The sequence below is a fragment of the Sciurus vulgaris genome (genome assembly GCF_902686455.1).
Source record: "Sciurus vulgaris genome assembly, chromosome: 7".
Taxonomy (NCBI): domain Eukaryota; kingdom Metazoa; phylum Chordata; class Mammalia; order Rodentia; family Sciuridae; genus Sciurus; species Sciurus vulgaris.
The window spans coordinates 121,439,029-121,466,166 of record NC_136467.1 but is presented as its reverse complement, the minus strand read 5'-3'; the positions used below and the strand labels follow the sequence as shown (position 1 = coordinate 121,466,166).

The window sequence follows — 27,138 nt, the reverse complement described above, 5'->3', positions numbered from 1 at the left end:
AAAACTTTCTGAAAGAAACAGTAAGCTGAATTACTTTTGGGCACATGTTCTTAATATCTTGTCATAAAATGGCACTTTGAAAAGTACTGCCTTGGAGATCTCCTGGTCCAACATTCAGTTTATGAATGAAACACCGAGGGTCAGAAGGGGAAAAAAAAGAGTGATGAAGAATATGCCAGGATAAAGATGGAAAAAAATCGGGGTTTTCTAATCTTGTGTTTAAGCACCTGTATCACACTGATATCTTAATTTACAACGAAATGTAATTTTCTGATAAAATTTGTTTAAGTTTTCAGGTTAAGATGGAATTAATGAATATGGTGTTTAATTTTATATTACATATTTCAAAACAAAACAGATGTTACAAATTTACTCATACAACTTTCCATTTAACCACAGTAGAAGAGATAAATATTCATGGCACATAAAACATGCTCAATAAAATTTTATTTGTTTGAAAAATCTTGGGGTGTCTGTGTAAGAAGAATTTTTACCACTATCTGGTATATAAAATATGCTCAATAAAGTTTTGTTTTTAAAAATTTTAGAGTGTCTGTGTGTAGGAAGAATTCTTACCACAGCATGTTCCAACAATTCCCTACTACAGGAGTGGAACATGTAAATATCATCCTCTTCCTCTAAACTTCCTTAGGGTATCAGAAATACATTAAAAATTTAGCCATGTTAAAGAGTCTACCACCTGGCATGTCTTATAAAACGTTATAAAGCTTAGCAGTTTATAAACATACTCACTGATTTCAGCAACCGGATTTCATCTAGAGCTGTTTCAGTATAATGTTCAGCACTTTTAACTACTTTCATTGCCACAAACTTCTTCCCTCTAAGAAACAAACATAGGCAATTAAGACTAAATATGCCCTCCCCTTTTTTGGGGGGGGTTGGGGGGCAGGGAGTTACTGGGGATTGAACTCAGGGGCACTCAACCACTGAACCACATCCCTAGCCCTTTTTTGTATTTTATTTAGAGAAAGGGTCTCACTGAGTTGCTTAGTGCCTCACTTTTGCTGAGGCTGACTTAGAACTCGAGCTCCTCTTGCCTCAGCCTCCAAAACCATGGGGATTACAGGTGTGCGCAACTATGCCCAACCTACCCTCGTTTTTGGAAGACAAGATTTGATTATAACTGAGACAGAGGGAACAAACACAAATACTGATTGCATATTTCCCTGTAGTCAAACTAGCTTGAGCGTCTTCTATAGGATTGCTTATAACTGTTAAAGGCACTAACTGACCAGTTTTCATCTACAGGAAGAAGAATCCATTCTCAGATAATCTGCCATTGAATATTTTGTCTCAGCTAAAATCTACCTTCTTAATAGCCCCATGAATTCCAAGTAAAATTGAGAAACAGGAACAAATAAGAGGAAAAGCCCCATCAAATCAGAAGTACCCTGTATATATCTATATGGCAAAAGTTTAAAGGATAAAAGCTATACACAACACTTTCCTATAAGAAGCCAGAAGAAATACTTGGATGAAAACAAAAAGACAAGCTGCGTGCAGTAACTCATGCCTGCATTCCCAGCATCTTAGAAGGCTGAGGCAGAAGGATCACAAGTTGAAGGGCAGCCTCAGCAACCTAGCGAGGCCCTTAGCAACTTAGAAAAAGACCCTGTCTCCAAACAAACTATACAAAGGCCTGAGGATGTGGCTCAGAAATGACAAAAATCACAAAAAAATTAAATGATAAAAAGTTAAGTACATAGATAGCAATTACTACTTCATCAAGGACAGGGCCTCAGCTGGTCACACTGAGGTTTTGTCTGGACTATTGAAAATGTGACAAAAAACATTCAGTTTAAAAAAAAATTAGTTTTGGGTTGTAGGATGGCAAACACCTGAATTTTATTTTATAAAATATTTTGTGGGCTAGAGTTGTAGCTCAAAGGTAACGTGTTCGCCTAGCATACATGAGTCCCTGGGTTTGATCCTCAACAGCACATAAAAATAAAATAAAAGTATTGTGTCCACCTACAACTAAAAAATATATTTTTTAAAATAAAATAAAATTTTGTATGTTATAAAAGTAAATAAAAGGTAGGCAAATATTCAATGTTACAGGGGTATTTTCATTGCCTATAATTTTTATGTAGAGAAAAATTTTAAGTGCAGAATTGACCAAATCTGTTACAAAATAAATAATTTCACAAAAGTTAGTCTAACATTATCCAAAAATTTAGCCCTACCCGAGTGGGAGACAATTATTAATTTACACACAATTGAATATTTTGCAAGGCTTTGAATTTGGAGTTCCAAGTGCTTTGCTGATACTAATTTAATCAATCTTTTGTGCCCAGTCCAAGAAGAACGTATATTACTTCATGACCCGAAAAGAGATTTGACCAAGAACATAAAGATTACTTTCAACAACAAAATTCTGGTCAAGAAATCAGTCTATAATTAAACAAACAAACAAACAAAATACACCACATATATATGGAAAAGAAATCAATCAGTCTAGAGATAGACTGAAGCCCAGATTGTCTTTGGGAAATCAGACAAAAACATGGAGGTATCATTTTAATTAATTCTTTTGCAGGACCAGTACAACTTACTGAATATCCCATGATAACCATACTGTTGAGAAATGTCCCCAGCCCAATTTTCGGATCACATGATATCTCCCATTGAACAGATCTCCAATTTTCACAAGATGATAACCTCCTAGAAGAAAAAAAGAGAGAAAGAAAGAATATAAGAATAACCAGGATGAGAATCAAATAGTAAGAAAAGGTATCTTATATCCATTTTTCAACATTCATATGCCTTTTATCAAATAAAAAGTTTATCCTATAAAATCAGTTCAAGAGAAGAAAAACCTTAAATGTCAAATTAGCCACAGTATTACTGAGTTCATATAACAAACAAAATCTTAATAAGATTTTTTTATTTTTTTTAAAATTTGTTTCAATTAGTTACACATGACAGTAGAATGCACTATGATACGTCATACATAAATGGAGCATAATTTCTCATTTTTCTGGTTGTATATGACGTAGAATCCCACCAGTCACGTAGTCACATGTGTACATAAGGCAATAATGTCTGATTCTACTATCTTTCCAACTTCCATAAAATCTTAGTAAGATTTTAACTTGAGCAAGTGATTCTCTTCAAAAGAACCCCATCCTCAAAGAAAAATAAGGTTACTTTTGTCACTCAAAAACACAACAGATTTACTTAAATATATAAATCTACTTAAGAGTTGCAGCCTCAGGATATTTCTTAGGAGAGAGAATAATGAATTCTATTAATTTGACTGAAAAGTAGAAAATGGAAGGCTCTCCTTCTCTAAATAAAAACAAACAGGAAGGCCTAAAATAGTTGCCCGAAGTGTCAGGAACCAAGATATTTTAACATTTATCTTTTGCTTACTGAGAATATGGACTAACCAATTTCTTTTCCTAGATAGTACAATATTTTATAAGTTCCTACTCCAAGGATCCTGGGAAGTCTCATCAAGAAACAGAAAAGACAGAAGAAATCTGATGACATATTAAGTATCTAGAATTCCAGTTTAACTTATCTAAGCAGTTATCACCATGAGAAATAAGTAATAAAGTATTTATTTAAATATTATACTTGTTTATTTCTGGTATAGCACTGCAAACAGTTTTTCTATTTAATATATATCTGAAAATTTCTAAGGTAATATGTACTAACATTTTTAAAAGGAAGTAAACATCTAATATAAAATTTGACTTTGGCATCTTCAGTCAAATCAAGAGCAAACACAATTTTCTGTATCTTCAAAAAAGGACGCAACAAACAGAAAGCATCACAACTGTGCTTATACTGATAGACAAAATACCCAAAGGAATAACAGGAAATCTTATTTTGTATCCCCTTATAAACTAAACTTACCTTTACAATAATCATTAGGGTCTTCCTGCTCATCATCATCAGATCCTAAAATCTCCTCTTCCTGCTCTGGTATATCACTCTCAGAATGGGGAGCTGAGCCTCGGTGTTGAGTTTCAGATCTAAGAAATGACACAAATACATTCATTCCATATAGACAGAAGAAAAGAGTTGAAGAAAATATCATTAGCAACTCCCCCATCTTCAGACAATATATAAAAAGAGTATTATGGGGGCTGGGTTTGTGCTTGCCTCACATGCATGGGGCACTGGGTTCAATCCTCAGCACCACACAAATAAAGGTACTGTATCCATCTACAACTAAAAAAATAAAAATAAAAATAAAGACTATTATCAAGTGGCAGCCTAAATAAAATTAGCTAGATCTTTACCTCATGTTAGGAAAATACTACTTTTTAAAGATAGTTCGTACATGATATCTAAATAAAAGTTGGAAAATATACAAGAGTACAAAGAGAAAAATTACTTGAATTTTAATGTCTAAACATAGTCACTGAGAAAATTACTGGATTTTCTTCCAGCATTTTGTTGTATCTTTAAAAAAATATTTATCACTAATCACATTTTATAAATAATTTTGTTTCTTACTTTTTCTATTCTAGCATAAACTTTCTTTCCTTTTTTCTCTGTAATCTCTTAAATCTTAACACAGTTCCCTTAGACATATCACCATTTACTTTGGCACATTCTAGTCAGATGAACATTTGACTTTTTCTGATTTTTCATTATTAAAAATAAAGGTGTTGAATGTTTCTGGATAATGTTTATTCTGAATTTAGAATTATTTTCCTAAAGTTAGACTACCAAAAGGGGTCAAAACATTCCCTCATTTGCAAAAATAACAAATAAAATGTAGAAATGCTAGAAACAGTTGTTTTAAGGTACCCCAAATCTGAACAACTATTGGGGCATTTCCCTCTAGTTTTGGCCATAAATACTTTTAAGGACTGCTATATAAATTTAAATGTTTTCCAAAAGGGTGGTACATCCCTATCTGCTACTAGTTCAGAACACTTCACTGATTTAATAAGTTAAAAATGAAATGTCATTTCATAATACATTAAAATTTTATTGATTCCTCTCTCTGTATGCTATCAATTTAGTTTTATCAAGATTTTTGTGCACTGAGAAGTTCAGCAGCAAAAAGACCTAGATCTGCATATAGGTTCTTAACACAGCTGCCTGCCATAAGCTAAAAAACAAGGTATACAGCATTTTTGTTTCTTTTCTCCCTCCTTTCTCTCTTCTCCCTTTTTGTTTTTCCTTCTTCATTTTTGATAGGGTCTTGCTATATGTTGCCCAGGCTAGCCTTGAACTTTTGGGTTGTCAATCCAAGTACCTAAGCTTCCTGAGTAGCTGGGACAACAGGAATATGCCACCAAGTTCTATTTATAGCATTCCAATCCCCTCATCCCCCACAACAGGGATTAAACCCAGAGAAGAAATACCACTGAGCTACTCCCACAGTCCTTTTAATTTTTTTTTGTGTGTGTGGGGTGTGGGGGGACAGAGATTAAATTTAGGGACACTGAAGCACTGAGCCACATCCTGAGGTCTTTTTTGCATTTTATTTAGAGACAGGGACTCACTGAGTTACTTAGGCTGGCTTTGAATGATTCTCCTGCCTCAGCCTCCCCAGTTGCTGGGATTATAGTCATGTGCCACCATGCCTGGCTCTCCTTTTAATTTTATATTTTCTGTCTCTCTTAATTTGTTGAGGCTATCCCTGAATTTGGCATCCTTCTACCCCAGACTATGGAATTGCTGGGATTATAGGCATGCAACATTGCACCTGGCTTAGTATTCCTTTTTTTTTTTTTTTTTTTTTTTTAAGGTACCAGGGATTAAACTCCGGGGCACTCAACTACTGAGTCACATCCCCAGCCCTATTTTGTACTTTTTTATTTAGAGACAGGGTGTCACTGAATTGCTCAGTGCTGTACTATTGCTGAGGCTGGCTCTGAACTCTTGATCCTCCTGCCTCAAGTCTCCTGAGCCTCTGGGACTACAAGCATGTGCCACTGTGCCTGGCCCTTAGCATTCCTTTTGATAGAGGACAATAAAACTTAATCCCCATTTAAAAATATTTATTTACCTTTTCAAAAAATTCAATTATTAATATATTCAGTTGTACAATCTTACCATGATCTGAGTTTAGATCATTTCATTTCCCCCAAAGAACCCTCAAACTACCTTGTCTCAATGAACCTGCCTCTTCTGGACATCATATAAATAGAATTATACACTATGTGGTATTGTGTGACTGACTTCTTTCCCTTAGCATAACGTTTTAAAGGTTCGTCCATTTCAGAGCATGTATCAGAACTTTATTCCTTTTCACAGTTGAATAATATTCCATTACATGGGTATGCCACATTTTATCCATCCATTCATGAAAACTTTTGTATTGTTTTCCCTTTTGGTTATTATGAATCATCCTAAAAATAGCTTGTGTGATCATATTCACAGCAACGTTATTTGTACTAACCAAACGCTGGAAACAACTAAATGTCCATCAACAGGAGAATGGATAAGTATATTATGCATTCCAATACAAGGAAATATTATTCTCAACAGTAAAAATAAATGATCTAAGCCGGGCACAGTGGAACAGGCCTGTAATCCCAGCAGTAATCCCAGCAGCTCGGGAGGCTGAGGCACTAAGAAACTCAGTGAGATCCTTTCTCTAAATAAAACACAAAATGGTGCTGGGTGGCTCAGTGGTCGAGAGCCCCTGAGTTAAATCCCCGGAACCAATAAATAATCAATCCATCTGTCCACCTATCTATATGCATCAACATGAATAAATTACATAAACATTAAGATATTAAGTGACTACAGCAAGTTATAGAACATTTAAATCAAAGTTTAAAAACATACAAAAAAGTAACTATCCTTTAGGGTTGGTCAACAGTTTAAACAGAGAAACACAGGAAGAAAAGTGGGGGGGACCACCTCTGGATTTATTAATTCTATAGGGGAACTATAATGTAGGCTATATGGAAGGGGAAAGAGACATGTGGTTATCAGTTTTGTGGTAAATTTATTTTTTAAACTGGGTGAGGAATTAAAGTGTTTATATTCTTTGTGGGGGGACACATCTCAAATACCTTATTTAAAACGTATGGGCTAGATTGTTTTTAGGTTCAAGCAAAACTCAAAACTAAGTAAGATTTCACATGTGGGAACCTTATTGGCATTACCCATCAAGTCATTATATAAGAGTGACTTTCTATGGCCTCTCTTGCTATAAAATGCAAATGGGAGGAAATACAACTACATTTTTTTTTTTTAATTTCTTTTTTGGTTGTAGGTGGACACAGTAACTTAATTTTATATTTATATGATGCCGAGGATCGAACCCAGGGCCTCATGCATGCTAGGCAGCACTCTACCACTGAGCCACAACCCCAACCATGTTTTAATTCTTGAACAAACTTGTATCTGCATGAAAATATAGTTAACTTCTCTACTTTATGGGAAATAAACAGTCCAAACAAAAGTATATATAGATGATTTGGATAACAATCATGTTCTAAATTTATATATTTATTTATTTATGGACTTTATTAAATTTTAAAATTTGTTCTAATTAGTTATATATGACGGTAAAATGCATTTTGACATATCATACATAAATGCAGTATAACTTCTCATTCTTCTGGTTTTACATGATGTAGAGTTATACAGGTAGTGTAATCATATATGCTAAATTTAGATTTAGATATATAATTTTGTATCTACTCTTTCCAACATTAAAAAAAAAACACCAAAAATTCTATGTAGGAACTTTTAACAGTGCCTTGGAAAGATGATGTGATGTTATACAACATCTAAATTCCAAAATTTTTTTGTTAAGCAGGAAATATAAATATAACTTGGAAACCATAATAACTGAGCTTGTCTTCTGCCTGCCTGGCATTATTTCCTTTCAGAAATTACCTCCTTCCAAGCTAGGAAGGCAGTCAACCACATGGCCCTACCCAACTACCCCCACATGAAACAACAAGATCAACTAGAATCCCCCCAGAGGTAAGAAGGGATGCTGCAATAAGCTATTTTTGAAATTTATTTACTTATTTTTAATTTTTTTTAGTTGTAGACAGACACAATACCTTTATTTTATTTATTTGTTTTATGTGGTGCTAAGGACCAAACCCAGTGACTCACACAAGCGAGGCATAAGCTCTACCACTGAGACACAATCCCAGTCCATGTTTCTGAAATTTATATCAGTTAGGATCAGAGCTGCCAGAGACAATCAGCTGCCAAGTAAGGAAAAAAGATAATGTCTGAGAACGAAGTAAAAAATACAAGAAAATAATGTTAAAACATGTATTGGCTAGGAGTAGAAAGGCAAATCTATGGAGATACATTCAAATCCCAGCATCATGGACAGCTCCCTATATATTAATCCCTAAATATAGTCTGAGTTTGAATTTGGTTACTTATAACAAATATTCTAAATAAGACATATACATAATTTGGTAGAAATCACAAGTTTGAACTATTTCACTTCTAAATATTTACCCTAAGATAACTACATATGCACTTTATACCAATGTCAATTTCCTGGTTTTGATAATGTACTACGTAAGAAGCACCAGTGGGAGCAATCAGCTGAAGAATATGGGGCACTTCTCTGTATTAACTTTGCAACTTCCTATGAATCTTAATTATTTCAAAATAATTTTTTTTTTAATTATGGAGAAAACAAAGATTTGGACACAGTGATCGTCATCAGAGCAAAAAGGTGGAACCAAGTTAGAGCAAGCTGCTGGCAACCTAGAAACGGAGCGTATTTGGTTGAAGCAGGACACATCTGTAATCCTAAAGATTCAGGTGGCAAAGGCAGGAGTGTATCACAAGTTTGAGGTCAGCAACCGGGGCACACAGCAAAACCCAGTCTTCAAAAAAGAAAACTGTAGTCTGTAGTGGAGGTTATAAAGCCCAAAGTATAGGCATGATGGCATTAGGGTATCAGAAGAGGGACAGTTAAAAGAGATTAACCAAAGGATCATATAAAAGAAGCTGATACCCTATACTGCACAGTAGACAGGCTGGTATTTATCTTGCTGTAGGGAAAAAAGATTGTTATCTAAAAAATTAACAAAACAGAAAAAACAAAGGCTTTTAGTGCAGATGATGGTACCCCAGAGTAAAGTTTTTCAGTTTCTGGCATTTATTGGGAACCACCAGCATCACAATCAGCACCATACCTATTCACCCTAAACAAAAAGCCTACACAGCCCTTTCAATCAGGTCTGATACCTCCCCTCCATAAATATAAAAAAGATGCTGAATTCTGAGGTTTTGTTTTTTTTGTTTTTTTTGTTTTTTTTGGGGGGGGTTGCTGGGGATCGAACCCAGGGCCTTGTGCTTGCCCTTACCGACTGAGCTATCTCCCCAGCCCCTGAATTCTGAATAAAACAAAATGCTACAAAGTAATGAGTAATTAAAGTGAGAAAGGAGTTTTAGAAAGTAAGGTAGTAGAGGGGTAGGAGAAAAGGAAATCACCTATGGAGGTAAACGGGTGCAAAGAGACAATCAACTCACAAGTTTCAATGTCTGAAAAATGGGTATTGCAGAAAGAAGAAAACGGGAGAAAATTACTAAAGAAATATAAGCTATGTCTGGAGATTGAATGGAATCTCCACTAAAATCAAAAGAACCTTCCTAGTGCTAAAAAGACTGACTTTATCTACGTACAGACATATTAGGGAAATCTCAGAATCCCAGTGTTAAGATCCTAAAACATAAAAAAAAAAAAAAAAAAAAAAAAAGGAACAAAAAACAGGTCAAAAGGACAGTAAGTAAACTGACATCAAATATCTCATCAGAAACCCAGGAAACTAAAAGATAATAAGTAATGATTTCTTAATTCTGAGGAGAAATGAGCGTTTCTTACCCAGTCTAAATCTCAACATCATCATTTGCGAGCAGAGTGAAGGAAGGGGAAGAACACAGGGAGGAGGAGGAATGGGGAAGGATTAAAGAACAATACGTCTATGAGAGACAATCTAATAAAAAATAAAATAAAATGGGCCAAAGATTTGGACACTTCTGTGAAGAAAACACCCAGGTACCAGTGAGTCCTCCAAGCGCTTAGTCATTATGAAAAAATAATTTAAATAGAAAAATCAAATACAGAAGAACTGGAATTCTCATATACTTTTGGTGGTAACATTAAATGGTATAGTTCACTTTGAAAAATAGTTTGGTAGTTTCACATAAAATTAAACAGACTTTAACCATATTCCAGTAATTAAACAAAGACAAAGAGGAACAAACTACTAGTACAAAAAACATTTGAGATTTGAGACAAATCTCAAAATCACTATGTTGAGCAAAAGAAGCTACACACTGAATGTACATACTAAATGATTCTATTTACATAAAATTATTAAACAACTAATCTACAGTGACAGAAAGATGACTGGTGGTTGTCTAGGGCCAGGCTGGGGAGAGAGAAACTGAATGCAACAGGATACACACACATCCTTGGGGTGATGGAAATGCCCTACGCTTGACGGGTGTTAGCTACAGGGATGCAAACATTTGTCAAAACATACTGAACTACAAATTTTTTTTATTATTAATATTACTTTAATGCCATCTTACAAATGAGAAAACTCAGGCTCATACTGAACTGCACTCTTTAAGTTTATTTTGTCACTTTAAAACACTCCCTCAGAAGAGCTGTTTTTAAAATAAGGAAGAATATTTCCTTCTTTCTCCAGTAGAAAAAGTTATCCCTGTTCATTCCAAGTCAAGGAATTAAAGAAAGAAAACAAGGTTTTCCTTGTTTTTTAAGAGTTCTTGCCATCTAGCCAAAACACAGCTCTTCCTAAGGAAAGGTCCTAGATGAAACCAAGGAGAGAATCAGAAAGCAGAATAGCAGCAGATCAGGAGAAAAGCCCTTAAATTTGCAAGGAGCCTGAGGGACAATAGGTGGACCTCTTAACTAAAAGATCAGTGAGAACAAAAATAGGAGTCAGCTTAAGATCCTCATCACAACAATTTTTCAAAATTTGGTTTGGATTTTTTTTGTTTTTAATAATTTTAGTTGTAGATGAGAATTAAACCCAGTGCCTCACACGTGCTAGGTAAGTGCTCTGTCACTAATCTACAAACCCAGCCCTGGAAAACTTCTTAAGTCTGAAATTCTTCTAAGTTTCTATGATCTTAGGAAGTCCTTTTAATAAATCCTACTTGAAAATTTTTCTACACCAAATAATTTTTTAAATCTAAAATTCAGTATTCTTTGATCACTTGAAATCCCCCCCATATGATCTCAGATGTACAAGTAGCAATTTTTCAAAGGAACTGATGTATGTCTGGATTTTTAAGGTAAAGTAAGTTTAATTACTTTAGGGAACTAAAATGTGTTTGCCATTTAGTTTAACCTTCAAATTCAATAAATAGGTACAGGTTATTAAAGCATTTTAGTTCTTCAGATTTTTTTATCCCTCATCTGGAAAGCTCAGAAATTTGAAATTTTTTGAGTGCTAACTTGAGATTTTGCAGCATCCTCAGATTTCAGATTTTTGGATCAGATTATGTTCAACAAGTAAAATTTATACAAATATTACAAATTCTGAAATATTTTTGATCCCAAGTATTTGAGACAAGGGATACTGATACATACATTTTTATAGGAAATATGTATACAACAAAACTTCAGACCAGTACAAAGATAACATGGCAGAGACTGCTATGCCACTTTTTGTTCTCCCCTTTCCACAGTAAAACTTTTTAAGCTGGGCACATGGACTACCAGAGAGAGAGACCTACTTCCCAATCTCTCTAAGCTATTAATGCCTACATGATTACTAAAAGGGAAACCCTCAAGAAGCAACTGGCACCCTAGATGCCCTTTGCTTTTCATGCATGGAACACAAAGGCTACCTTGGCCCTTAAGGACAAGAAGCACAATCTAGGATGGCAGAAGCAACCAAGAAAGAGCAGACTAACTATAAACAGCTCAGGATATACCCCAGAATTTTACATGGGCAAGAAATAAACTTCTACTTTGAGACATTTTTTTAAATTTATTTTTGTTACTCTAAAAATTAAGATTTTTCTCACCTCAGTTTACCAATCCCTCATTTTCCCTTCCTAAAAGGGACCACAAGCCACTTTATTCATCATTGTATATAAGAATGTGCATACAATGTGCATGCATACAGAATTACTTTTAAACAATGGCTAACAATACAATGTCCAAGGCATTCCTGTTTCATTTAGTAACATTTTAGAAATTATTACTTAAATAGTGATAGTATTCTTAAGAGAGGAGGGATAGATCCTATTTTTTAAAAATAGATGCTCTCTGTGCCAATTTTCTTCCAATGTCACAACTACTATGAATAACATATATGCATATCAATGTAACAAATTGATAGAAGACAGCCCAAGGGGTATGTGCAATTTACTTTTTGATACATATTCACTAAATTCTTTCATATATGTTATACCAATTTATACTCCAACAACAATGTAGAACCACTTCCTTTTCAATTTCAAATATTAACTTTTGGAACTTTGCCAACCTGATGAAGAGAAATGGAATTTCAAAGGATGGTAAAAGTTCTATAATTCAAGGTTACTACACACTGGTAGTTGTATCAAGTGAAAAAGCTGGCTAAAGCTCTTCACAGAAAATTACAGAAATTCCACAATATTTTATCTTAAATATTTACTGTAAGCTAAAACTTTAAGTAAGCAGGTCATTTCTTTGCATACAGCTGTATTCCCAGTCACTTTTCTTGTATCATCAACACACAAAATATATGTAAAAACTATGATTTCCCATTGGGGTCTCTATTAGGTAAAATTAAGAACTTGAAAATAGCTGGGAATTCCCCCCCAAAAAAATTTTCCCCAGCCCCAACAAAAAGGATTTTTAATAACTCAAGACACCAGGTACGGAGGCACATGCATGGAATTCCAGCAACTGGGGAGGCTGAGGCAGGAGGATGGAAAGTTCAAAGCTAGTCTCAGAAACTCAGCAAGGCCCTAAGCAACTTAGGGAGATTCTGTCTCAAAAAAAAAAAAAAAAAAGCAGGTGTGGGTGTGGGGCTATGGATATGGCTCTGTAGTTAAGTGTCCCTGGGTTCAAGCCCCAGTACCAAAAACAAAACAAAACAAAAACTAACTCATGGTAGGATTTCAGGATGTACTGTTAGGGAAAAAAAAATAAAAGAAAAAACCAACACACTGCAAAATAATGTACATACAGTATGCTTCCAACATAATAATTCAAGAAAGATGGAAAAACAATACATTTACATTTGTTTATTGTCACACAAAAAAGAGATGTATCAGAAATGAATGAAACGGTTACCTTTAGGCATTGGGTAGGAATAGAGGATAGGGAGGACTTATTAAGAAATATAAAATTTTGATTACTAAATAAAAATAAAGAAAAAGTAATGGGAAAAGCAAACTCTAACCTGTTCACGCCTAAGTAGGATATATATCCTGAAGTCTTAAAGAACTACAGAAGTTGTGAACTCAGATTTTATATCAATATTGATGTACAATCTTGAAACTATTTTGCGCATACTATAGAAGAGAAAATGGAATAAAAATGTATAGATGTTTTTGAGAACCAGAAAGAAAAGAATATGCAAACATGGAATGGGGAAGGTAGAAAAAAGCAATTGGAATATGAACTACCCATATATATACATATACATATATATATACATATATATGGAAATTTGGCACTATATAAATATATCCATGTATATTTACAGCTCCACCCTTTGGGCCTTTTAAAGGGCCTAGAAGCAATGGAATCCTAACAGCAATGAGAGGTACTAGTAGCCAGACCTTGATTTCCAAAAATCATTTCTCACTAAAGGCAATGAAGGGTTTTTAGAAGAAATAGGGGCATATAGTTTGGGACATGAAGGTATGTGGTGAAGCTGGGATACTTCCCTGTACCACTTTTTTTTTGGAACCAGGGATTGACCCCAGGGGTGCTTACCCACAAAGTCACATCCTCAGCCCTTTTCTGTATTTTATTTAGGAGACAGGGTCTCATTGAATTGCTAAGTGCCTCACTAAGTTGCTGAGGCTGGTTTTGAACTCAAGATTCTCCTGACTCAGCCTCAGTTTCTGGGATTAGAGTCGCCACCATGCAGAACCTTTCCCTGTACCAAAAGGTAATTAATTCAAAGGTGAAAGGAAATAGAATCCAATATAATGCTTGAACCCTGATTAAATTCTGGATCCAAAATAAAAAGGGACTGGTCGTGTAGTTCAGTAGTGGAGTCCTTGCTTAGCATGCACAAGGTCCTGGATTCAATCCTTAGTACTGCAAAACTCAAGTAAACAAAAGCAATAATGTGGAAAAATCTGAATACGGTCTTAAATTAGATGACTTTTGAATTAATATCCATTTTCTTAGGTTTAATAAATATATTATGGTCATTAAAGGAAGATGTCATTCTCAAGCTTAATGCTGAAATATTTGTTACTTAGAGTAATGTGTCATGAACTCTGCAACTTCCAAATAGTACAGCAACAAAATCACCAAATCGCCAGCTTTATTCACAAAGGACCTGAACTGGAAACAATCCAAAGGATCACCAAAAGGTGAATGGATGACAAATTGTATTACAGAAATACCCTTGAACTATGCAGCAATTCAAAGAGCCATCAATGTTTACCAAACATAGAAATATCTCACTTTGTTATGTTTAATGAAAGAAGCCAAACATAAAAGAATATATCATGTATGATTACATTCATATAACATTCTAGAAATTGCAAATTAATCTGTAGTGTCAGAAAGCAGATCAGTCACTGCTGCAAAGGAGAATAAGGAAACTTCAGGAGTTTTTTGTACTTTATTTTGGTGGAGGTTCCACAGATGCATACATTTGTAAAAACCCATCAAAATGTATATTTCAAATGCATATACAGAGAGGGAAGAAAATATGGCAAAAAAATCAGCAATTAGTCAGTACAGGAAAAGGAAACTATAGGTTATCATATTACTTTTTTCAACTACTGGTGAAGTTGTTGATAAATGAGAACTCTGAAACACTGGCTCATGAGAATGCAAATACCATCCTGCTAGAAGGAAATTTGGCACTACTTATTACATGTTTGCTTGTTTTTCAACTCAGCCATCCCAGTTCTAGGAATCTACCTTGAAAGAAATACCTCCAACAATTTGAAAATATAATTGTAAGAAGCTATTCATTGCAGTTTATAATTTTAAAAATTCCAAAATACAAATATTGAAAATAACTTAAATGCCCACACACGAAGAGTGGTTTAATATACTGGTACAGTTACACAGTACACACCATGGAGCTATGAAAAAGAGAGAGCTGGGCATAGTGGCACATGCCTGTAATTCCAGCAACTCAGCAGGCGAGGAAGGAGGATCTTGAGCTCAAAGTCAGCCTCAGCAACTTAGTGAGGCCCAAAGCAATTTAGCAAGACCCTGTTTGGAAATAAAAAATGAAAAGGGCTGAGGATGTGGGTCAGTGGTTAACTGCCCCTGGGTTAAATTCCCAGTACCATCATCATTAGTATGAATTTATGGAATTCTGTTGTATCCAATGAGTCTTAATCCATTATACTCATTTGATGTTCAAATTCTTTATGATTTAACTATTTAGATTTGGATTCTAAGTTAAATCATAAAGAATTTGAGCATTAAAAGAGTGTAATGGATTAAAACTCCCTGAATACAAGACTTCCATAAATTCATACCAATGATGATTGTGATGAAAAATAAATTAATGGTGAAAAGCCAAAGTTCCTTCCAATAACTGAATGCAGACCATAATCATGTGGAAAAATGTTAGCATTAAATAATCACCATTTTCAGGTACTACCTTAACTAAGTGCTCAAGGATAACACTACCAATACTAAGTATGTGCCTCTAAGTGGTGTGATTCACAAAGGAAAATACAATTAATTAGGAATATCAAACATGCACAATCTGATAAGGAAAGAGAAAAACCCTAACTGAGGGACAGTCTATGAATTCTTTAAAAATGTCAATATCAGGAAAGACAAAGGAGGAAGGCTATAAACTGTTCTAGATTTAGAGACACACAAACTAAATGAAATACATGATCTTGGATTGGGTACTGAACAGAAAAAAACAAAAAACTTTTTTTCTATCAAAGGCATTGGGACAACTGACAATGTGAATATGATATGGATTAATAATAATGTATTAATGTGATTATAATGTGGTTATGTAAGTGAATGTCTAAGGGAATACATGAAATACATATGGGGGTAAAGGAACATGATGTTTTAACTTAATCTTGAGTATTTCTAAGGTTTTTTTTTTTTTCAGGCACCCACATTATCCATTTATAGGACCCGGCTGGCAACAGAAACTTTGTAGAGCCTGGAAGGCTCTGGAAGGCTCTGGAAGGCTTACTCTCTACATTTATGATAAAAGTCACTAGAAGACTTTGTCATCTCCTAATCCCAGCAGTCTGTTTTCACAGGAAACAAGATTTTAAACTCCATTATATTTAAACCAAAAACAAAACTGTACTTGATAAAGCACAAATATTAGCAACCGCTACACTCAAAACAGATCCTCCCCGCCCCCAAAGACCCATAATGCCTTACATGATCTTGACTCTTCATTGCCCTCCAAACTCATCTTTTTCCTTGGGTCTGTTAGTGTCACAACTTTTCAGAGAATTTGGCTGACCTTCCTGTGTAAAACATCACTCTTTGCCACATGCCCTCTGGCATTCCTTACTCTGCTATTTTTCTTCAGTACTTGGCATTTTATCATCTTCCTCCCCACACGCCCAGAATGTAAGCTTCATGAACCCCACTTTTCTTTGCTCACTACCATACCTAAATACCCAGAACAGAACATACAAGGTATTTCTCTTTCACCTTTTAGCTATTACTCATCATTCTTCATTGAAGCCCATTACACCTTACTCCCAACTAATTCCCTAATGGATCTAGAAGTGGGGTTTATCAGAGTAATCCTACGGAAGGAGTGCTTTAGAAAGATTCCTTGGGAAGGTTTGGTAAAACATAGCAGTACTGGAAACCAAAGATGCAGGAGACGGTGCAGTGGTACAGTGGTCACAGCTAAGGTCTCTTGAATTGTAAGACTTGTTTGATCCTGGCTCTGTAGTTTACCAGAAAAGCTCCATGACTTTGGATAAACTGCTAGTGTAAGAAGTTCTCAGTGTCTCAGCTGCCTCATGTGTAAAATGAGGGCAGGAATAATACCACTCATCAGGATTTGGGAGGATTTATGATAACCCTGTGCTTAAAGTACAGTGCCTGAGTTTTAGCAACGTGCATAGAAAATAAGGGGAAAAGAACAAGCAAATATTTGTTCATTTACTCAACTTATTTTCACTGAGTATGTACAGGTCTGCTTGGTACTTTTCTAGTCACTGAAAATACAAACATGAGCAAAAAAAATTCCTGCCTTCATTTTATGTTCTAGCACGAGTGGACAAAAAAGTCCTATTTTTAAAAAACTCCTATTTTATCTAAACCTATCTTGAACTTCAGATAATAGCAAAAGATGGAATACCAAAATTCCATCAAAATCATAACTCTATTACATCTCTAGGAAATACACATTCTATATCAGTCAGGCCATGAAAAGGGCTAGAGAAAAATTAAGTAGTGTAAAGGCAGAATGTACTCATACTATTTTATTTTTTGGTACCAGGAACTGAACCCAAGAGCGCTTAACCACTGGGCCACACCCCCCAGCCTCCCTCCACTTTTTTTTTTTTAAACTTTGAGACAGGTTCTCCCTAAGTTGCTAAGGCTGGTCTTGAACTTGTAAACCTCCTGCCCTCAGCCTCCAGAATCACTGGGATTACAGACGCACATGCCACCACACTCGGCTCATATTTTAAATAAGGTTGTGACATTTGAGTAAGGAAATGAAAGATGCTAGAGTTTAATATGGAATGATTCAAAACAGAGGTTCCAAAAATAAAACTGAAAATCATAAGGAAGAACTTATTTGAAGACGATATGTTTTAAATCTTAGAAATAACTTAGATAAATGACACACTAAAAGAGAAGGGGAAAGGGAGGTGCTGGTGAATGCAATTGACCAAATTATGTATGTGCATGTACAAATTTGTAACAACTATAATGTACAATGATAATGTACCAATAAAAATAAACAAGTGAATTTAAAAAACAAGATAAGCTGAAAACTCACTAGAAAATAACCTTTGGAGAATGAATTGGACATAGATTTCCTATGTTCACATATGAATACATGATCAGTGTAACTACACATCATGTATAACCACACAAATGGGAAGTTATATTCCATGTATATATAATGTCAAAATACATTCTACTGTCATGTATAACTAAAAAGCACAAATAAGAAAATAAAGAAAAGCCTTAGAAATTTTAATTTACTTAATTGTCAACTTTAGTCTTTTTCTTCTTTAGGAAATGGGGAATTGTAGGATATCCTAATACTGAGAAGTGTCTTCTAGGGTCAGTTAGTTAAGGGTTAAACTGTGACCTTTCCAACAAGATGCTGGAGTCCTAACCTCCAGTACTTAAAAACTGATCTTATTTGGATATAGAGCCCAAATATGAAATTAAGTTATTAGGATAAGGCCTTATTCACTATGATTGGTGTCCTTATTAAAAAAGGAAAACTTTGGACCCAGGGAGATGACCATCTACAAGAAAAGGAAAAGAGGTCAATTCTCCCTCACGATTCCCAGAAGGAACCCTGCTGACACCCTGATTTTTAGACTTCTAGCCTTTAGAACTGTGAGACAATAAATTTCTTGTTTAAGCCATCCCCTTTGTGGTAATTTGTTATGGAAAACCAAAGAAAATCCTATTTCTATACTTACTTCCTTTAAGAAATCAGAAGTACCTTAAGGAGGGGTTGACTATATTCTAGTCATCCTTATATCCCACCAGAGTATCACACTTACTCATAACTGATGCAAAGATTTAATGAGATACTATTTTAGTTCTAGCACCCACACAAGATGAAATTCAATAAATGCTAAATTTCTCCCACTACTTTTTCCATATATAATTTCCTTAAAGACATTTTCTTTTGCAAACTGACATAATCCTTTATGTATCTAAATTTATCTGAACTTAACTTCTGAAACATTTCAAGTAGTCTAAGTTTCTCAACTCAAATTCTGGAACTGGCCAGGCACAGGGTCACACACCTGAAATCCCAGCTACTCAGGAGACTGAAGCAGGAGGATCACAAGTTTGAGGTTAGACTGTACAACTTGGCAAGACTGTCTCAAAATAGAAACTAAAAAGGACTGGGAATGTAGCTCAGTGGTAGAGTGCTCCTTGGGTTCAATTCACAATATTGCAAGGAAAAAAAAAAATTCTGGAACTGAAGTTAGGGTTTGGCAATGTCAAAGTTAAAATTTATCAAGTATTACACACAAATAACTAAATATAATCCATCTCTTATCTTCAGACCTGACATATCTGTGAAGTACCAACAGATAAGTCAGTAATAGTTTGATACATGAATAGTAATAAGAAACATCATATAAAAGTGAAAGGAAAACCCATTTAATTAAGGAACGATAAGCACGAGGAAGGGAGCACTTCACTTTAGCTCAGCACTCAACATGCATCTCATCCTCAGAACCTTGCCATCAAGTAAAGAAAACACAGACGAGAAGTAGAAAGACTCTGCCTCAAAACAAAACAAAAAGTTTTAGCTCAGTGATAAACCCCCCATGTTCTATCCCCAGTACCAAAAAAATTAAAAAGTAAACAAGAGAAGATTTTTGTCCATAAGGCACATTTATTATCAGTTACAAAGTAAACCAACACTATAAAACAAAAAGGCTACCTTAATATTCCAAGAAACAAAAATATACAAGATCACCCCCAAAAGGACTAACGGACTTGTTTAAAATGTTTAGAACAAAGAATTTAGAATTTGAGTAAGTTAAATAAGGGTTACCAACATTATTTTATGGTACTAACACCAAACTTCATGCATTGATGTTTACTCACAACCTGTGACAATTCTTACACAGTAGCTAAGATATATTAAATGTTATCAAACATTGATTGATAAGTTATCCTAAAATAATCTTCAACACTGTTCAAGGCATTTAAATCACCAGGAAATTTGTTACCTAAAAGCAAATTATACATGAACTTAATCTTCATCTATACAAATGAAGGCACACATGGGAAAAATGAACATGATTTTTATTATCTAGCTCCTGCCACTAACTTTTATATCCAGTAGGAATATTTCCCTACTATACTTCTCTGAGAACAAACAGAACACATTTAAATTATTCTGTGGTTTCTTATGACTTTCTGAAATCATTCCTTGTTAAACTGGTTGAAAACCTGGACGCTGTAGTCTTTCACAACTGATCTTGTGGGTCTTTATCAAATTTCCAAAAATTATTCTTTAGTAAAAGACCCAAAGAACCACAGGGTCCTCCACAACAATGCTTAGTACTATCTTTGGGAGACGGTGCTTTAGACAGGTCTATTAATGCCTAACCTTCACCCTAAAGACTCTAAGGGAGAGATTACGAACTGCAGGCTATAAACAAATCTTGTCCCCATACTTTTGTTGACGAGGGGGTTTTAAAAATATTGTGAACGCTAGTGGGTATAGTGGTGCATGAGTGTAATCCCTATGGCTCAGGAGGCTGAGGCAGGAGGATCACAAGTTCAAGAGCAGCATTAGCAACTTAGTGAGACCATGTCTCAAAAATAAAATATAAAATGGTCTGGGATGGGGCTCAGTGGTTGAGGGCTCCCAGGTTCAATCCTTGGTAACTCCCCTCCACAAAACTGTGAACACTAAGCAATCTGCAGCTACATAAAGATTTTTAGCTTCTCTCAAAAAATCATATGACATGGTAACACTGGACTCATCTTTTCACAGTATAAGCAGCAGGAGCTAAGACATCTTTCTTCAGATACAAAGGAGGAAGTCTGTTCCACACATTCTAACAACTACCATTCCCTTTTGTCCTACAGTACGTTTCATAAGCCATACTCTGAAAAGAAACCAACATAATCACAATTATATATGATATTCATTTTAAGTTACCAATACAGATAATTCTGTAAGATTTGGAATCTTGAAGCCAAAGATAATATAAAATGAAAACAAAAATAAATGAATTGTGTAATCATGTTATAACATAATTACACAGCAAGGAATGAGTCCAGGCAATTATAAAACTCAGCAATATAATTCTCATCATGTTGTTAATGGCAGTGGTGGCACTGTCATCCTAAGACTGTTATGTGTATATTGTGGGAAAAAGAAAATATGTAATCACAGTGGTGTTGTTGAGACGTGAGGTTTTAAGCATAGGATAAAGGAAGAGAGAGATGTAAAATCAAAGTGGTTAAGAAAAAACACAACTTATTTCCCAGATCTAATCACAGAAAAAGCCTAGAAATGATGACAAGCTCAATAGGAATAAGCTCCCTAAGAACCCAGACTGTGGTCTCCAAATGGCCTTCTCACTAAAAGATTCTTGGAGAACAGGCTCTTCCTGGTGTGAAGAAGAAAATATACAAGGTAAATCTGCATTACAGTCATACCAGGCAGCAAAAAACAAATCAAAGATGTCTCAGATTAAGTCTACAGGGCTCAGGACTCATTCTGAAGAGACTCTATTTGGCTAGAGGGAAAAATCAATAAAAATAACAGCTACACAAGCAAAACATAAATATTTTTTAAAATTATGCTAAGTTAAAGAAGCCAGTCACAAAAGACCATATATTACATGATTCCATTTATATGAAATATCCCAAATTGGCAAATTCAAAGAGACAGAAAGTAGATTAGTGGTTGCCTTGCATTGGATGCAGGACAGAATGAGATGGGGACAGCTTTAGAGAATGATTACTAACAGGTACAACAGGGTTTCTTTCTGGGACAATGAAAACATTCTAATCTTAAAATTATGCTACAAGAGGGCTGGGGATACAGTTCAGTTGGTAGAGTGTTTTCCTTACATGTACAAGGCCCTGTGTTCAATCCCTAGCATTACCAAAAAAAAAAAAAAAAAAAAAAATTATGGTACAAGTCTGTGAACACATTAAAAATCACTGAACTGCATATTTTAAATGGATTTTGTAATATGTAAATTATACCTTCATAAAATTGTAGGAAAAAAACCACTGTTTATAATCAAATTAATTTTTATTGGTCATTTTGAGGATGTAGGGAAAACAATGACGAATTGTCCTTCTGGGTAACCAAAGGAATAAAGTAAAACTCTTTACAATAATAAATTAAGGAACAGAATATTATCATTTTGAAACCCTAAATAAATTAATGAGTCTAAGCAATGATCAATGGCCACTGATATCACACAAAACACACAAAAAAGATAAATTCAGACAATAGATGCTTCCTGAGAGAATACAATATCATCCATTAAAGAGTCTAGCTAAAACAAATCTGCGAGGAAAAGAACCAGAGAACCCACAGATTAAAAGACAATAGAGACATTTCAAACAGTAGCAATGGTAGCAATGTAAGATCCTTATGGATCCTGATTCAAACAAAATTAGCAGGGCATTCAGCAAGGACTTATTTTTAAAAATTCTAAGGTATGATTATTAGTATTAAAGTTATGTTTTTAAGAATTAAGAGTCCATGGGCTAAGGTTGTAGCCCAGTGGTAGAGCACTCACATAGCGTGTGTAGGGCACTGGGTTTGATTCTCAAGACCACATAAAAATAAATAAAGGTTCATCAACAACTAAAAAAATTTTAAAAACAAATTAAGAGTCCACATCTTAGGCTGGGGATATAGCTCAGTTGGTAGAGTGCTTGTCCCGCATGCATAAGGCCCCGGGGTTCAATCCCCAGCACCGCCAAAAAAAAAAAAAAAAAAAAAAGAGTCCACATCTTATGATGCCTGGAATTTGCTTTAAAATAAGAAGCAGGAAAATGGGGGGGGAAATGCAGATGAAACAACACTGACTTTAGCTGGATTACTGCATTTATCTCTCCCATTATTTCACATTTCTGAAATTAAGACACATCTTAATGTTAATTCTGTCAGATTAACTGATAGTATTTTTTTCATAGCAGTACATAAAATGCTATCCTATTGAAAGCACCTTAAATTCAATTTAAAAATTTCTGTAAGATTGCACACACACACATTTCTACTTATTACATAGCACTTGGAAGGGAGGAGTTCTAAAATCCTCTCAGGTATCTGAATTTTCTTACTTCCTCAGAATTAACTACAGTGAGAGAAGCATTAAAAATACCACTTTGGACAACATAAAAATAAATTTAGGTGTTCCAGAGAAAAGAATCAAAGTTTGCAGTCAGGGACAATGAGGCAGTCAAGATGGTTTGAAAAGTCTGGGTTCTTACAAACAGACTCAAATGATGGCTCTGCCTCATGCTATGGAGCATTGTTCTACAGCTTCTCCAGGCCTGTTTTCCTTATTTGTAAAATGCAGATAACCCTCACATCAAATGGTGATAATTCAAGGAAATGTTTGCAGGCTGCCTGACACTTAGCAAGTGCTCTATATGTGTTTAAAAAATTTAACAGAAATAAATGAATAAGCCACACTAAAGAAACGCGTGATAACTTTTATTTATTGATTTATGGAATTTATTAACTTCTGCTATGAAAAATGAGAAAATATACACCCGGTTCTGTGATAAGCTCTCAATTTTTGGAATAGTATTATTTTTATATTGTTATATTTTGTGATATTTACATTATATTCTGTGTAATGAAGACTTCACGATTCTCAATAATAAGTGAAAGTGACATTTTTCAGTGTCAAAAATAGTAATATTTTTATTTAGTCCCCAAAACCAGTATTAATGGTAGAGAAGAGTTGGAGAGTATGCGCAAATGACTACCTAAAGTGGGGGCAGAGGACTGCCAGTTACTCTATAAGATCTAAATTGATCTAGTTCATCTGTCTTTTCTTCACTTTTAACAAGGGAATGCCTATGCACCCATCTTACTCTTAGCACTCTAACAAGTTATAGGTTTCTAGTAATTTGTTTCACTGCAGTAGAAACAAAAACATAAAATTTGCTAAGACATACACTTACTGATGAAGAATAAAAGAAAATATTTCTGACATGAGTTCCTGAAATGCAATTTACATACTTAAAAGATAATAAGTACATACTTAAAGATAATAAAAAAAAAATCATACAATTAAAATGCAACTTTTTTGGGGCTGGGGATATAGCTCAGTTGGTAGAGTGCTTGCCTTGCAAGCACAAGGCCCTGAGTTCAATCTCCAGCACTGCAAAAAAAAAAAAAAAAAAAAAATGCAACTTTTAAAGAAAGATGACAATTGATATTGGAAAAATTTCAATAATAAAAAAGCAAAGGAAAAGTTAGTCACATTAAAAAAAAAAAAAAAAAAAAAAAAAAGTCAAAAAACACTTGAGGGAACTGGGACTGGGGCTCTGTCCTAGCAAGCGTGAGGCACTGGATTCAATCCTCGGCACCACATAAAAATAAATAAATAAATAAATAAAAGCAAAGGTATTGTATCCATCTACAACCAAAATTTTTTTTAAAAACCCACACTAGAAACAAAATCTTAAAAAAAAAAAAAAAAAAAAAATCGATGAGAAATACAACTATGTCACGAAACAAAGGATATATTCCTAATAAAGAGCTCTTAAAATCAAGAAACAAGATCTATAACCCAAAGAAAAAAAATGAGCCACCAGGCACGGTGGCACATACCTGCAATCCCATGTATTTGGGAGGCTGATACAGAAGGACCTCAAGTTGAAGGCCAGCCTGAGCAACTGTGTGAGACCCTATCTCAAAGTAAAAAGAACTGAGGAATATAGATAAGTAGTAGAGCAGTTACCTAGCATGCGTGAGACCCTGGGTTTAATCACCAGCACCAAAAAAAGAAAAAAGAGAGAAAGGGTGGGGGGTGGGGTAGACAAAACAAATTAAATTAAAACAAGATGACTTACAGATTGCCAGATTTGGAAATTTTTTTTCAAGTAATACTACTTGAGTTCTTTCTGGTTGCAACTTGTTTCTAAGCAGGAAACCCAAGAACAAGTCTACTCCCACTGTTCTGCCTGGAGCAGTCCTTCAAATCTCTTCAAATATGGCCTCCATCTTACCATTTACTCAGAGCACAGGCCTGTAATCCCAGCTACTCAGGAGGTTGAGGCAGGATAATAGCACATTCAAGGCCAGTTTGAGACCTTGTCCCAAAATAAAAAAAGTTTAAATCGTATATCTAGGGGGCACCACAAAACAAACAAACAAAACCCTGCAATTTTGTAACCTAATCCCAACTTCTCAATTCTCTTTTTCCCACCTCATCACCTAAAATACTGTGTAATTTACTCAGCATTATGTCTATTGTTATTCTATCTCCCCTTCCACTAAAACTCCAGAGAGAAGCAGGAATTCTCCCCTCTTCCATTGTGTATTTCAAGGATGAAAAATAGTGATTAGGATATGTTAAACTATAATGAAAAGAGTTATATGGGTTAAAACTTTCTGGAGAAAACTTTTTTTGGGGGTCAGGGAGGGGCGGTTACAAAAGATTGAACACCCAGGGGTGCTTAACCATTGATCAACAACATCCCCAGCCCTTTTTATATTTTATTTTGAGACAAGGTCTCCCTAAATTGCTTTAAAACCCTTGCTAAATTGCTGAGGCTGGCTTTTAACTCACCATCCTCCTCCTCCTGAGCTGCTGGGAATACAGGCCTGACGCTCTGCATTGGCTGGAGAAAACTTTTGACACTATGAATTAAAAATCTTTAAAATGTTCATTCCAGCAATTCAAAGAATTCATTCTAAGAAATTATCACTGATGTAAGCAATGATTTATCCAAAAAATTATTCATCTTAGTTGTGAATTAACTGGAAAAGGTAAACGGTCTACAGTAAAACATTTAATGCTATGAAAACTATTGGTGTTAATGTTACTATGGAAAATATACCCAATGATTCCATTTTTTGTCTTATAAATAGACATGTTTAGCAAGGCAAGTGGCACATTCTTGTAGTTCCAGCTACTTTCAGGAGGCTGAGTGAGGCAGGAGAATCACTTGAGCACCAGGAATTCAAAACCAACCTGGGCAACATAGTGATTCCTGTCTCAAAACAAACAAAAAAAGTACATACATGTTTATTAACAGGAACTAAAACAAATAATAGTATACCCACTTAATGGAATGTTAACTAAAGTTATTCCTTGTGTCTCAATATGGAATCATTTCTAAGACTTAGTTAAAAAAAGTGGACTTTAGGCGCTGTGGTTGTAGCTCAGTGGTAGAGCACTTGCCTAGCACATGTGAGGCACTAGATTTAATCCTCAGCACCATATGAAAATAAATAAAAATAAAGGCATTGTGTCCATCTACAACTAAAAAAAATTAAAAATTTAAAAAAAAAAAATGAACTTCAGTATAATACAGTAAGGCTGCACTATTTGGAAGCACCAATTTCCAAAGTGTACTGTTAAGTATAAAGAGCACCCAACACTATTATTTAATTTTAAAAAATGATTTCAAGTGTGCTGGTTCTACTTCCTACTAGATGAAAGTATCAAAATATTTAAGCACTTTTTCCTTCTAGATTTTTAATATAACAATTTATATATTTGAAACATTAAGAAATAAAACCACTATCTCCCTCCCAACTCCACAGATCGAGGGCTCAAAAGAGCAAAAGAACTTCTCCAGCTCAAATAATTTTAACACCAAATTTATACTAAACCTGTAACATTATTTTATTTTAAAGAAAGTAAAAGATCATTGTTCAAACTAACTTCCTAATCTAAGTAATAAAATTACAAGGTAGGAAATCCATTCTGAAATTATGTTCCATCAAAACAATTTCGAAAGTATTTATAAACTGTTAAATCATAAAAGCTTATGATGAATAGATAGAGGGCCATAGCTATTAGTACACATACTGAAAACTGAAATCTCAAAGACAGACACTGGGCTCTTTCAGAGACATTAAACAATGGGTCAAGAAAGGGTAACCACACATCCAGGTATCCCAAGATTTCTTATTCAAAATCCTATTTTCACTCAACCTCTACCTATTTATTCTCAGCCACATAAAAAGGAATTGTCACTTGGAGATACCAAGATTAGGAACCAGGGCTTTACAACATTCAAAAACTGGATTCAAATCCTAGCTTTACAATTTTCTAGAGGTGTAATGTAACAAACTTCATTACTGCAAAGTCAAATGG

General features: G+C 34.7%; 1 protein-coding gene across 6 annotated transcripts in view; it reads right to left on the bottom strand.

Moving 5' to 3' along the window:
* The window catches only part of SRPK1 (SRSF protein kinase 1), a 66,942-nt gene that overhangs the window by 36,443 nt on the left and 3,361 nt on the right, over positions 1-27,138 (bottom strand). For all 6 annotated transcript variants that reach the window (XR_013765327.1, XR_013765328.1, XM_079148686.1 and 3 more), the window contains 3 exons: positions 3,886-4,004; positions 2,577-2,685; positions 754-841 (listed from right to left, as the gene is read on the bottom strand). Coding sequence is in view for 4 of the 6 variants with exons in the window: in XM_079148684.1 (XP_079004810.1) it covers positions 754-841; positions 2,577-2,685; positions 3,886-4,004 (316 nt within the window). In the remaining 2 variants the exon portion in view is untranslated. The remainder of the gene's footprint in view (positions 1-753; positions 842-2,576; positions 2,686-3,885; positions 4,005-27,138) is intronic.